Source organism: Stenella coeruleoalba (assembly GCF_951394435.1).
Source record: "Stenella coeruleoalba genome assembly, chromosome: 3".
Lineage (NCBI taxonomy): Eukaryota > Metazoa > Chordata > Mammalia > Artiodactyla > Delphinidae > Stenella > Stenella coeruleoalba.
Window position 1 is genome coordinate 112,954,972 of NC_137148.1, and position 14,977 is coordinate 112,969,948.

At 35.8% G+C, this 14,977-nt stretch overlaps 1 protein-coding gene across 1 annotated transcript in view; it reads left to right on the plus strand.

The window, feature by feature from the left end:
* Nucleotides 1-14,977, plus strand: part of SMAD5 (SMAD family member 5) — a 47,877-nt gene that overhangs the window by 28,755 nt on the left and 4,145 nt on the right. Inside the window, exons 4-5 of the mRNA XM_079915693.1 lie at nucleotides 1,661-1,780; nucleotides 13,114-13,335. Of these exons, the coding sequence (XP_079771819.1) occupies nucleotides 1,661-1,780; nucleotides 13,114-13,335 (342 nt within the window). The remainder of the gene's footprint in view (nucleotides 1-1,660; nucleotides 1,781-13,113; nucleotides 13,336-14,977) is intronic.

Consider the following 14,977-nt stretch of genomic DNA (forward strand, 5'->3'; position numbering starts at 1 on the left):
TTGAAGCCAAATGGTGTTAATTTGAAAGGTTTCATAGAGAGGAGTCCTATATACAGTAAAGGCAGTGTGTAGTAAAAGCTTATCAAAAACATAAAGACAAAATGACTGATGAATGTGAAGTAAAGTAGCTAATCTGGAAACAAAATGTTGTTAGATGTCAATTGACCATTTATTGGACCAAATTACTAAATCCATATATCCATCAGGCATTAAAATTAAGTTCTACCAAAACAAGAGCAGCAACAAAGGAAGTAGCTATATTTGACGTAAAGTTAAATATTTTCGTATAATTTATAATACCAAGTACCATTTATCAGGTGCCTTTTATGTAACTAATACTGTGATGAAAGATACCACATTAAATTTAATCTTCAGAACAACCAAGTGAGATAGATTTTTTTTTGTTTTATGGATGGAAAACGAAACTGGTATTAACCCCAAGAGCTTAAATACCTTGCGTAAGGTCGCACAGCTAGTAAGTGGGGTTCAGGCCCACGTTTCTCTGACTCTAAAGTGTGTGCTTTTTTAACTTTGCTACATTGCTTGTCAAATCATTTTGTACTTCGGTAGGTTAAAATGAACCCCAGTTATCTTTAATTAGGTAACTGATGCACCGATTTGCCTGAAGAAGGATCATAAGTGGATTTTTAAAGTTGCTAAATTTTGTTAATGGCATGCCTGTCTTATGTGAGTAAATCGTGAGGTCACTGTGTCAAGAAATATTGGGATGCCTACTGTTGTAAGTAGGGTCATATGTAAATATATACTTTGTAGTTTCTTTACTGCAGTGAAGTAGCAATTGATGAAGTTGTATTTTGTTGTGTTGTGTTTCTTTGAAGAGGATTTCAGTTCCAACTGTTTAACTTGCTGTTAGGTGTTTGTTCAAAAACTAATTTTCATCCTTTGTCCTAGATTCAGTGCTGACTGTAGCTCTGTCTCAAAATACATCTTATACAAACGTTGAGGTGAAAAACAAGTTATATTCAGTATTTACAGTATGAGACAAATAAGTATAGCTGTAGCTTTTATAAAGGTTTTCAACCACAAATGTTGGAACTCAAAAGATATTCTAGTTAACTTTCAGTTTCCTAAGAGCCACTTAATAGGATTTAGCCATTTAATAGGACAGAGCAACCATTTTAAGACATTGCAGAAGAATTAGACAGCTGCTGTTAGTGTTGGCAAATTTTGAAAGAGCATGGTTTTATTTTCCAGTTTTAAATAACCATACAGTATGTGATGATCTTGATAATTCAGAAATGTCTCTGTAGATATCTATCTAAACAAGGATAATCTGTGGCCTTCAGATTGACCTGCAGTAGTTGCAGTTTCTCTGAGCATATGATTCTAAGCAAATGGAGGCAAAATTCTTGACCCTGAATTCTATTTTAGTGAATTTTAGCACTGATCTTACTATCCTGGATTGAAACAAATTCATGTGGACCTGCAGTAGGTTTCTGGTAGCTAATGGGTGTGCTGTCTTTTCTCCTTTTCCCTTGCCCTAAGGTAGCATCCTACATTTTTGTGTGTCTCTGATGTTTAGTAATGAATCCTGCTGGTAATCTTAAGAATTTACAGATGCGTTTAGATTAACTTTGAGCAGGATGAAGATTTTAACTATTCTTTTGGGACTTAACTTGTCTCATTTTCTTCCTCTTAGCTGATACTCCTCCTCCTGCATATATGCCACCAGATGATCAGATGGGTCAAGATAATTCCCAGCCCATGGATACAAGCAATAATTTGATTCCTCAGATTATGCCCAGTATATCCAGCAGAGGTAAGAGAAATACAATACTTTGTTGTTGCTCTTTTTTTTTTAACTTCTTAGCCACTTTTAACAACCAGCTTTATTGAGGTGCAGTAATTTATTTTTTAAATTTATTTTTTATACAGCAGGTTCTTATAAGTTATCTATTTTATACATATTAGTGTATACATGTCAATCCCAGTCTCCCAGTTCATCCCACCACCCCTCCACACACACCCCCACCGCTTTCCTCCCTTGGTGTCCATACGTTTGTTCTCTACATCTGTGTCTCAATTTCTGCCCTGCAAACTGGTTCATCAGTACCATTTTTCTAGGTTCCACATACATGCAATAATATACGATATTTGTTTTTCTCTTTCTGACTTACTTCACTCTGTATGACAGTCTCTAGATCCATCCACGTCTCTACAAATTACCCAATTTCGTTCCTTTTCATGGCTGAGTAATATTCCATTGTATATATGTACCACCTCTTCTTTATTCATTCGTCTGTCGATGGGGATTTAGGTTGCTTCCATGACCTGGCTATTGTAAATAGTGCTGCATTGAACATTGGGGTTCATGTGTCTTTTTTTTTTTTTTTTTTGTGGTATGCGGGCCTGTCACTGTTGTGGCCTCTCCCGTTGTGGAGCACAGGCTCCGGATGCGCACGCTCAGCGGCCATGGCTCATGGGCCCAGCTGCTCCGTGGCATGTGGGATCTTCCCGGACCGGGGCACGAACCCGTGTCCCCTGCATCAGCAGGCGGACTCTCAACCACTGCGCCACCAGGGAAGCACTCATGTGTCTTTTTGAATTATGGTTTTCTCTGGGTATGTGCCCAGTAATGGGATTGCTGCGTCATATGGTAATTCTATTTTTAGTTTTTTAAGGAATCTCCATACTGTTCTCCATAGTGGCTGTACCAATTTATATTCCCACCAGCAGTGCAAGAGTGTTCCCTTTTCTCCATACCCTCTCCAGCATTTGTTGTTTGTAGATTTTCTGATGATGCCCATTCTAACTGGTGTGAGGTGATACCTCACTGTAGTTTTGATTTGCATTTCTCTGATAATAAGTGATGTTGAGCAGCTTTTCATGTGCTTCTTGGCTGTATGTCTTCTTTGTTTTTCTTTTATTTTTTAAATTAAAAAAATTTTTTAACATCTTTATTGCAGTATAATTGCTTTACAATGGTGTGTTAGTTTCTGCTTTATAACAAAGTGAATCAGCTATACATATACATATATCCCCATATCCCCTCCTCTTGTGTCTCCCTCCCTCCCTCTCTCCCTATCCCACCCCTCTAGGTGGTCACAAAGCACCGAGCTGATCTCCCTGTGCTATGTGGCTGCTTCCCACTAGCTATCTATCTTACATTTGGTAGTATATATACGTCCATGCCACTCTCTCACTCTGTCCCAGCTTACCCTTCCCCCTCCGCTTGTCCTCAAGTCCATTCTTTATGTCTGCGTCTTTATTCCTGTCCTGCCCCTAGGTTCTTCAGAACCATTTTTTTTAAAATTCCAGATATATGTGTTATCATACTATATTTGTTTTTCTCTTTCTGACTTACTTCACTCTGCATGACAGACTCTAGGTCCATCCACCTCACTACAAGTAATTCAATTTTGTTTCTTTTTTTGGCTGAGTAATATTCCATTGTATATATGTGGCACTCTTCTTTATCCATTTATCTGTCGATGGACACTTCCATGTCCTGGCTGTTGTAAATAGAGCTGCAGTGAACATTGTGGTACATGACTCTTTGAATTATGGTTTTCTCAGTATATATGCCCAGTAGTGGGATTGCTGGGTCATATGGTAGTTGTATTTTTAGTTTCTTAAGGAACCTCCATACTGTTCTCCATAGTGGTTGTATCAATTTACATTCCCACCAACAGTGCAAGAGGGTTCCCTTTTCTCCACACCCTCCCCAGCATTTACTGTTTGTAGATTTTCTGATGATGGCCATTCTGACTGGTGTGAGATGATATCTCATTGTAGTTTTGATTTGCATTTCTCTAATAATTAGTGATGTTGAACATTCTTTCATGTGTTTGTTGGCAGTCTGTATATCTTCTTTGGAGAAATGTCTATTTAGGTCTTCTGCCCATTTTTGGATTGGGTTGTTTGTTTTTTTGATATTGAGCTGCATGAGCTGCTTGTAATTTTGGAGATTAATCCTTTGTCAGTTGCTTCATTTGCAAATATTTTCTCCCATTCTGAGGGTTGTCTTTTCATCTTGTTTATGGTTTCCTTTGCTGTGCAAAACCTTTTAAGTTTCATTAGGTCCCATTTGTTTATTTTTGTTTTTATTTCCATTCCTCTAGGAGGTGAGTCAAAAAAGATCTTGCTGTGATTTATTTCATAGAGTGTTCTGCCGATGTTTTCCTCTAAGAGTTTTAGTGTCTGGTCTTACATTTAGGTCTTTAATCCATTTTGAATTTATTTTTGTGTATTGTGTTAGGGAGTGTTCTAATTTCCTTCTTTTACATGTAGCTGTCCAGTTTTCCTAGCACCACTTACTGAAGAGGCTGTCTTTTCTCCATTGTATATTCTTGCCTCCTTTATCAGAAATAAGGTGACCATATGTATGTGGGTTTATCTCTGGGCTTTCTTTCCTGTTCCATTGATCTATATTTCTGTTTTTGTGCCAGTACCATACTCTCTTGATTACTGTGGCTTTGTAGTATAGTCTGAAGTCAGGGAGCCTTATTCCTCCAGCTCCGTTTTTCTTTCTCAAGATTGCTTTGGCTATTCGGGGTCTTTTGTGTTTCCATACAAATTGTGGAATTTTTTGTTCTAGTTCTGTGAAAAATGCCATTGGTATTTTGATAGGGATTGCATTGAATCTGTTGATTGCTTTGGGTGGTAGAGTCATTTTCACAATGTTGATTCTTCCAATCCAAGAACATGGTGTATCTCTCCATCTGTTTATATCATCTTTAATATCTTTCATCAGTGTCTTATTGATTCCTTCTAGTGTATTTTTCATTTCAGTTATTGTATTGTTCATCTATGTTTGTTTGTTCTTTAATTCTTCTAGGTCTTTGTTAAACATTTCTTGCATCTTCTCGATCTTTGCCTCCATTCTTTTTCCCAGGTCCTGGATGATCTTCACTATCATTATTCTGATTTCTTTCTCTGGAAGGTTGCCTATCTCCACTTCATTTAGTTGTTTTTCTGAGGTTTTATCTTGTTCCTTCATCTGGTACAAAGTCTTTACCTTTTCATTTTGTCTGTATTTCGGTGAGTGTGGTTTTCCTTTCACAGGCTGCAGGATTGTAATTCTTCTTGCTTCTGCTGTCTGCCCTCTGGTGGATGAGGCTATCAAAGAGGCTTGTGCAAGTTTCCTGATGGGAGGGACTGGTGGTGGGTAGAGCTGGTTGTTGCTCTGGTGGGCAGAGCTCAGTAACACTTTAATCTGCTTGTCTACTGATGGGTGGGGCTGGGTTCCCTCCGTTGGTTATTTAGCCTGAGGTGACCCAGCACTGGAGCCTACCTGGGTCTTTGGTGGGGCTAATAGCGGACTCTAGGAGGGCTCACACCAACGAGTACTTCCCTGAACTTCTGCTACCAGTGTCCTTGTCCCCATGGTGAACCACAGCCACCCCCCCGCCTCTGCAGGAGACCCTCCAACACTAGCAGGCAGGTCTGGTTCAGTCTCCTCTGGGGTCACTGCTCCTTCCCCTGGGTCCCAATGCGCACACTACTTTGTGTGTGCCCTCCAAGAGTGGAGTCTCTGTTTCCCCCAGTCCTGTCAAAGTCCTGCAATCAAATCCCACTAGCCATCAAAGTCTGATTCTCTAGGAATTCCTCCTCCCGTTGTCGGACCCCCAGGTTGGGAAGCCTGATATGGGGCTCAGAACCTTCACTCCAGTGGGTGGACTTCTGTGGTATAAATGTTTTCCAGTTTGTGAGTCACCCACCCAGGAGTTATGGGATTTGATTTTACTGTGATTGCGCCCCTCCTACCTTCTCATCGTGGCTTCTCCTTTGTCTTTGGATGTGGGGTATCTTTTTTGGTGAATTCCAGTGTCTTCCTGTCAATGATTGTTCAGCAGTTAGTTGTGATTCCGGTGCTCTCGCAAGAGGGAGTGAGAGCACGTCCTTCTACTCTGCCATCTTGAACCAGTAATAATTTATATACCATAAAATTTATCCATTTTAACTGTATGATTCGATGATTTTTAGTAAATGTGTAAAATTTTACACCATCACCGCAATCTAGTTTTGGAACATTTTCATAACCCTTTAAAAATATCCCTTGTGCCTATTTGCAGTCTATCCCCTCCTGTCCCCAGCTCCAGGAACCTTCTAATCTGTTTTCTGTACCTGTAGATTTGCCTTTTCCAAACTTTTCATAAAAATAGAATCACAAATTGTGTTGTTTTCAAGATTCATCCATGTCGCACCATGTATCAATAATGTTCTTATTGCTGAACAGTATTTTATTTTATGGATATACCACATTTTGTTTACCCATTTGTCTGTCGATGGACATTTGAATTGTTTCTAGTTTTTGGCTAGCATGAACAATGCTGTAATCAACATTTGCAGATAGGTCTTTTTTTTATTTTTCTGCGTCACAGGGTAAATTTAAGTATTTACGAGAAACTACAAAATTACTGTAAAGTGAAAGCACCATTTTACATTTTTACCAGTACCATATAAGGGTTCTAGTTTCTCCATATCCTCCTAAGACTTGTTATTATTTATCTTTTTGATTATAGTTATTCTGATGGGTGTGAAGTGGTGTCTCGTTTGTTTTAATTGTATTTCCCTAATGAGTAATGATTTTGAACATTTTTAATGTACCTAGCCATTCATGTATCTTCTTTGGCTTATTTAAATCTTTTGCCTTATTTTTTTAATTGGGTTGTTTGTCTTATTGTTGAGTTGTAAGAGTTCTGTATATATTTTGAATAGAAGTCCTTTTTCAGATATGTGATATGCAAATATTTTCTCTCAATCTCTGGATTGTCTTTTCATTTTCTTAATGGTGTCTTTTGAAGCACAAAAGTTTTTAATTTTGATGAAGTTATCAATTTTTTTCTGGATTATGCTTTTGGTGTTACATCTAAAAAATCTATGTCTATCCCAAGGTCATAAAAATTATTCTCCTGTGTGTTCTCCTAGAAGTTCTTTAGCTCTTATATTTATGTCTATGATTCATTTTGAGTTAAGGTTTTTGTATGTTAACGGTCTAAATTCATCTTTGCGCAAGTAGACATCCAGTTGGTTCTAGCACTATTTGTTGAAAAGAGTATCATTTCTCTACTGAATTGTCTTGGCATCTTTTTCAGAAATCAGTTGACTATAAATTTAAGAGTTTATTTCAGGACTCTCAATTTTGTTAAGAGTTTATTTCAGGACTCTTAATTTTTTGTTGCTCAAAAAATTGATCTGTATGTCTGTACTCACCATCTTGATTACTAAAGTTTTATAGTAAGTTTTGAAAACAAGAAGTGTTAGTCCTCCAACTTTGTTCTTCTTTTTAAAAATTGTTTGGCAATTCTGCATTCTTTGCATATTTTCATATCATTTTAGTATCAGTTTGTCAATTTCTGTCCCCCACCAAAACTCTTCCTTGGACTTTGATAGAGGTCACATTGACTCTTTAAATCAACTTGGGGAGATTTGCTGTCCCCTTCTAGTACACAGACATGGAATGTTTCTCTTTTCTTTTTAAATTTATTGCTAGGTGTGTGGAAGAATTTTTTAATTTCGAGTTTGGATTCTTCATTGGTAGATAGAAATAAAATTGATTGGATGAAGGCAGTCAAAAGGCACATACTTCCAGTTATAAGATAAAGAAGTACTAGGGATATAACGTACAACATGATAAATGTAGTTAACACTGCTGTATGTTATATACGAAGCTGTTAAGAGAGTAAATCCTAAGAGTTCTCATCACTAGGAAAAAGTTTTTTTCTGTTTCTTTAATTTTGTGTCTATATGAGATGATGGGTGTTCACTAAATTGATTGTGATAATCGTTTCATGATGTATGTAAGACAGATCATTATGCTGTATACCTTAAACTTGTACAGTGCCATATGTCAATTGTATCTCAGTAAAACTGTATGAAAAAGACTTAAAAAAAGACTTGCGTCACCTGCATCTTTGATTGCTTTGCCAGTTTGAGCTGTAATTTTAGACATAATTTTTGCTACAAAGATTTAAAATATAAGAGCATTTTAACCACTCTAAAGTTTAGAAATAGGAACTTGAGACAAATTAGATTTTTCTAATAGAAATATTCTGAGCCTAAAGCCCTAAAGGAGAGTAAGGAAACCAATTAACTTTAATTTAAATAATCATGTCTTAAGTAGTGAATGAACCAAGGTCTGTTGTTAAAGAACAACTGTATTAAATCCCTGAAAGGTTAGTTTCAAAATGGCATTAATGCAGTGGTTTCAGGTCTAACTAATGAAATAAATTTCTGTTGGTCACTATAAAAAAAATTTTTTTTAATTAAAAACATACAGTTGATTTTTGTATATTAATCTTGTAACCTGAAATCTTCTGAATTCATTTATTAGTTCTAGTGGTAGGTTTTTTGTGTGTGCATATGTGGATTCCTTAAGGTCTTTTAAATATAGGAGCATGTCATCCATGAATAAAAAATAGTATTTTTTTTTCCTATGCAATCTGAATGCGTTTAACTTCTCCTTCTCTCTTATTATTAAAGGGCATATATGAAAAACCTATAGCTATCATAATTAATGATAGAAAACTGAATTACTTTCCACCTATAATTGGGAGTAAGACAATGATGTCGGCTTTTATTACTTCTGATCAGTATTGTTCTAGAGAGTCTAGCCAGCAAATTGTTAGTTCTCTTCTATTCCTAGATTGAGAATTTTTATCATGAATGAATGTTGGATTTTGTCAAAAGCTTTTTCTGTATCTACTGAGATGATCATGTGAGTTTTTTGTTCTTTTTTTCTAGTAATAAGGTGTATTACATGAATTGATTTTCTGATGTTAAACCAACCTTGTATTCCTAGGATAAAACCCATGTGGTCATGGTGTATAATCCTTTTTTATATATTGCTTGGCCAGGTTTACTAATATCTTGTTGAGTATTTTTGCTTGTATATTCATGAAGGATATTGGTCTGTAATTTTCTTGTGATGTCTTTGTTTGGTATTGCTGTCAGGTAATAATGGCCTCACGGAATGAGTTGGGAAGTGTTCCCTCCAATTTTTGGAAGAGTTTTTGAAGTATTAGTATTATTTCTTCTTTAAATATGTGGTAGAATTTACCAGTGAAGCCATTTCAGCTTGGACTTCTATTTGTGGGAAGATTTTAAATAATCGATTCAGTTTCTTTAGTTATTATATTGGTCTATTCAGAGTTTGTTTTTTCTTGAGTCAATTTTGGTAATTTGTGTCTTTCTGGGAATTTGTCCATTTCATCTAAATTATCTAATTTGACATAAAGTTTTTGGTAGTATCCTTTATAATCTCTCTAATTTCTGTAGGAGTTGGTAGTGATGTATTAATTCCTGATTTTGGTAGTTTGTGTCATGTTATTTTTTTCTCGTTGGTTTAGTTAAGGGATTGTCAATTTTGTTTACCTTATTTATTTATTTTTTTTTGCGGTACGCGGGCCTCACTGTTGTGGCCTCTCCTGTTGCGGAGCACAGGCTCCGGATGTGCAGGCTCAGCGGCCACGGCTCACGGGCCCAGCCGCTCCGCGGCATGTGGGTTCTTCCCGGACCGGGGCACGAACCCGTGTTCCCTGCATCGGCAGGCACACTGTCAACCACTGCGCCACCAGGGAAGCCCTTTGTTTATCTTTTGAATGACAACTTTTCCCTCTTCCATTGAATTCCACTCTAATCTTTATTTCCTTCATTTTTCTTGCTTTGAAGAATGCAAGTTTACTTTTAGTTTACTTTTCTTTTTGTAGTTTCTGAATCTTACATTATTAATTTGAGTTGTTTCTTTTCTAATATGGGTGTTAAAAACTATTTCTTTCCCTCTAATCACACTTTTAACTGCATCCCATGAATTTTTATTTTTGTTTGTCTTTATTTTTATTCAGTTGAAAATATTTTAAAATTTCCGTTGTGGTTTCTTCTTTGACCCATGGATTATTTAGTAGCATGTTTATCAAGTTCCAAATATTTCAAGATTTCCCAAATTTCTTTTTGTTGTTGATTCCTAATTTAATTCTGTTGTGTGCTTTGAACATATTTAGTATGATTTCAGTTCTTTAAATTTGTTGAGACTTGTTTTATGCTTGTTTTTGTATAGCCTGTGACCTAAGAATGGTTTCTAGATTATCAAAGAATTGTTAAGAAGAAGAAGAATATATGACAGATAGTACGTGGCCTGCAAAACCTAAGGTATTGCATCCCACTTGGTCATGGTGTATAATCCTTTTTATATGTTGCTGGATTTGCCCATTTGGGTGGGTAGAAAAGGTTTGCCAACCCTTGGCAAAACATATAGTCTCTTTTAGACAATACTCCATGTGCCTTTGAAAAAATTGTATATTCTGATGTCGTAGGGTGTCATAGGATCTCTGGATTTCAGTTAGATGAAGCTGGTCAGTAGTGTTCAGATCATCTGTATCCTTGCTTATTTTCTTTCTAATTGTTCTATCAATTATTGAGAGTGGGAGATTGAAGTCCCCAGCTACTACCGTTGAATATTTATTTCCACTTCTAGTTCTGTTAGTTTTTGCTTCTTGTACTTTGGGGGCTCTGTTGTGTACAATTCAGTAGCATTGAGTACATCCACAGTATTCAGCAAACCATCACTCCTATCCATTTTCAGAACTTTTTCATCATTTCAAATAGAACTCTGTACCTATTAAATAATGACTCCCCATTCCCCCTCACCTTACCCCCTTGGTAACTACCATTCTGTAATTTACATTAGGATTCATTTTTTGTACTAACATTCTTTGGGTTGTAACAAATGAATAATGACATGTAGCCATCATTATATTACCATATAGAATAGTTTCACTTCCCTAAAAATCCTCTGTGCTCTGCCTGTTCATCCCTCCCTCTCTCCTAACCCCTGGCAACCACTGATCTTTTTATTGTCTCCATAGTTTTGCCTTTTCCAGATGTCTTGTAATCGGAATCTTACAGTATGTAGCCTTTTCAGATTGGCTTCTTCACTTAGTAATATACATTTAAGTCCCCCACCAACCATGTCTTTTCATGGCTTGATAGCTCATTTCTTTTTAGTGTTGAATAATATTCCATTGTCTGGTGTACCACAGTTTATTTATCCATTCACCTCTTGAAGGATATCTTGGTTGCTTTCAAGTTTTAGCAGTTATGAATAAAGCTTCTATAAACATCTCTCTGCAGTTTTTGTGTGGACATAAGTTTTTGACTCCTTTAGGTAAATACCGAGGAACACATGTGCTGGATTGTATGGTAAAAGTTTGTTTAGTTTTGTAAGAGGTCAACAGACTGTCTTCCAAAGTGGCTGTACCATTTTACATTCTCACCGGCAGTGAATGAGAGTTTCTGTTGCTCCTCTTCTTCACCAGCATTTGGTGTTGTCAGTGCTTTGGATTTTGGTCATTCTAATGGTTGTGTAGTAGTGTCTCTTTGCAATTTTAATTTGCATTTTCCTGATGACATGTAATGTGGAGCGTCTTTTTATATGTTTATTTGCCATGTGTATATCTTCTTCAGTGAGGTGTCTGTTCATGTCTTTGACAAGTTTTTCTCATTACCTTGTTCATTTTCTTGTTGAGTTTTAAGAGTTCTTTGTATATTTTGTGTAACAGTCCTTTAACCAAATGTGTCTTTTGCAAATATATTTTCCCATTCTGTGGCTTGTCTTCTCATTCTTTTGATGGTGCCTTGGTGTTGTATCTAAAAAGCCATCACCCTATCCAAGGTCATCTAGATATTCTCCTCTGCTATCTTCTAGAGTTTTATAGTTTTGTATCATAGGTCTGTGATCCATTTTTGAGGTAATTTTCATGAATAGTGTAAGATGTTGTGTCTAGATTCATTTTTTTGGCTGTGAATGTCAGTTGTTCTTATACTATTTGTTGGAAAGACTATCTTGTATCTATTATTGGGGAAGTAACCAAGATCCTTCATCAAAGATCAGTTAACTATATTTATGTGGATCTATTTCTGGGCTCTCTATTCTGTTCCTTTGATCTCTGTTCTTTTGCCAATACCACACTGTCTTGATTCCTATAGCTTTATAGTGAGTCTTTAAGTTGGATAGTGTTAGTCTTGCAGTTTTGTTTTTCAATATTGTGTTGGTTGTTCTGGGTCTTTTGCCTCCTCATGTAAACTTTAGGATCAGTTTATCAATATCCACAAGATGATTTGTTGGGATTTTTATTGGGATTTCATTGACTCTGTAGATCATGTTGGGAAGAACTGACATCTTAAGAATATAGAGGCTTCCTACACATGAACATGGACTATATATCTCTGTTTAGTTTTTCTTTGAATTCTTTCTTTAGAGTTTCATAGTTTCCTCATATAGATTTTATATCTATTTTGTTTGGTTTTTACCTAAATATTTAATTTTTTGAGTGCTGATATAAATGGTAATGAATTTTTCATTTCAAATTCTACTTGTTCATTGCTGGTATAGGAAAGTGATTGACTTTAGTATATTAGCCTTACAACTTGCAGCCTTGCTATAAGTGCTTATCAGTTCTGGGAGTTTTTTTGTCAGTCATTTCAGATTTTCTGCATAGACAATCTTGTCGTTTGAGAACAGACAGTTTTATGTCTTCCTTCTCAATCTGTATACCTTTTATTTCCTTTTCTTGTCTTAGTGCCTCAGCTAGGATTTCCAGTGTGTTGTTGTAAAGGAGTGGTGAGCACATCCTTGTCTTGTTACTGATCTTAGCAGAAAAGCTTCTAGTTTTTCACCATTAAGTATGACGTTAGCTGTAAGTTTTTTGTAAATGTTCTTTATCTCAAGTTGAAGAAGTTCCCCTCTATTCCTAGTTTGCTAAGAGCCTTACTTAGTTTTTTAGTTCAAATTTTTGTTTAAAATAATTTTACAGATACTGGTATAGTTAAGTCTTTCAGTTTGCTGAAACAGAGGTTTGTCATCTCAAATTTAAACCTGGATTAGATTCTGCTAGAAAAATAACTTAAAATGTGATGTTGCCTATCCGTGTATATGTATAATTTTGAAAATTGTTATGATCAAGGCATTTCTGATGTTTGTTTTTTTGAAAACAAACATACAAACAGACTGAAAGTCAGGAAGGACAAGTGAGACTTAAGTGAAATATCTGAAAATTTTCTTTTTCATATAGTGCTTGGGTTGGGTTAAAGGAAACACAGAGCCTGGAGTTTCTGATAATCATTAAACATTTTTTCTGTCTGGTTTGTTCACAGATGTTCAGCCTGTTGCCTATGAAGAGCCCAAACATTGGTGTTCAATTGTCTACTATGAATTAAACAATCGTGTTGGGGAAGCTTTCCATGCATCTTCTACTAGTGTGTTAGTAGATGGATTCACAGACCCTTCAAATAACAAAAGTAGATTCTGCTTGGGATTGTTGTCAAATGTTAATCGTAATTCAACAATTGAAAACACCAGACGACATATTGGAAAAGGTACTTTTGTCATTTTCCTACATTCAGTTGAATTCAGTCATTTGTTGTGCTTGCTGTGTAGTCTGCATTGTGTAAGGTTCTGGGGCATACAAAGAAGCTTAAGGCATGGTCCTGCCCTCAAGTTGGAGATGTTGAAGAATGTATTAAGTAAAGACAGACTTCTTTTCTTTATCCTACCTATTTTTTCTTCATAGTACTTAGGGTCTGAAATCATACTATTCTGTGTTTATTTTTTTAATTTTCAGTCTTTTTGACTGAAATACAAGCTGTACAGAAATTTGCATTGTTCACAACAATATCTTCAGCAACTAGAATGCTGCCTGGCTCATAGTACATACACAAGAAATATTTGTAGAATATATGAATGCTAGTGAAGGATTAAAATTTTTAAATTATGGTATTTGTGGAATATTTTGGGTTGAAGACTTGAAAGAATTTCCATTATGTTAGAGGAACAGGGTTACTGGTAGGATATCCAGTTTGAATGACGTAAGTCTTCAATGGCTTCACTGCCACTTCTCCCACCTTTTAAATTCAGGTAACAGGGTTTTATTTATAATTCATCCTGCAAGATAGTTGCCACAGCAAACAAGGAACTTTTCACATTGCAGTGAAATGTCTCATGCATCAAGTGGTCAGAAAGGAAACCTATCCCAGGTAGAGCTGTTTGCCTCTCTTTTAAGAAGTTTTGTTTTTACCACTTGCTACTTTTTGCTTCTTTGACTTGAGGAAGTCTTGGTCCAAATTAGGAACAAAAGGTAAATAACTTTAATTGTAAAATGATTTCTTATAGAAGAGATTCAGAAAAATACTATGTCCAAAAATAAGTTGGAAAGAAAGTTTCCATTCTTTTTTGACAGAACTGTCAACTTGCCATGATTTTTTTAGGTAAAATGCCTCACTTCTATGCATTGATTTTTCATTCTGCAGTAGAATAATTTAAGAGAAATCTACTTGGTGAATTCTTAAATTCTAGAATCATTTTCCTCTTTTTTCCCAGTATACAGTTCTAGGATCCTTTCTTCCATGGCTCATTTTTATTTGCCCAGAAGCAAAACTAGTTTTTAATGTCATAGCCTGAAACTAGTCTGTGACTCACATGTGTGTACTATGATGGTCTTTTTAGTACTATTTGCAGTAGAGAAAAGTTGGGAACAACTTCAGCTCTAGCTATATAATTTGAATTTTTAAATATTGAACATTCATATATTATTTATATATATTTTAAATACCCAAAACATTTTTTTAAAGGAAAGTAAAATACATCTGCCATTTAAAGGCTTTTCCTATGACCTGAAATTACATATGTGACTTAGCTTCTTTTTTTTTAAATGCTGCAGACCTTTCCATTAGCAAAAAGAGTGCAAAACTTTTTGCCAAACAGCTATTCATGATACTTGATAGCACTAAGAATTCCTTTGAAAGGACTCATCATAAGGTGCTTTTTGGGGATTTTTTTTTTTGCCATTGCTTTCTTTCATAGAGATGATAAATGATTGTTGGAAAAGGAAAAAAAAAACCTGAGAACTGATAACCTAATATGCTGCCAACTTGAGGCTTAAGTCTTAGTTATTTGAGGATCATTTTAGATTTAGGCACATTAACCTCTTGATTATCTTTGGCAGCATAAGGCCATCTAGTG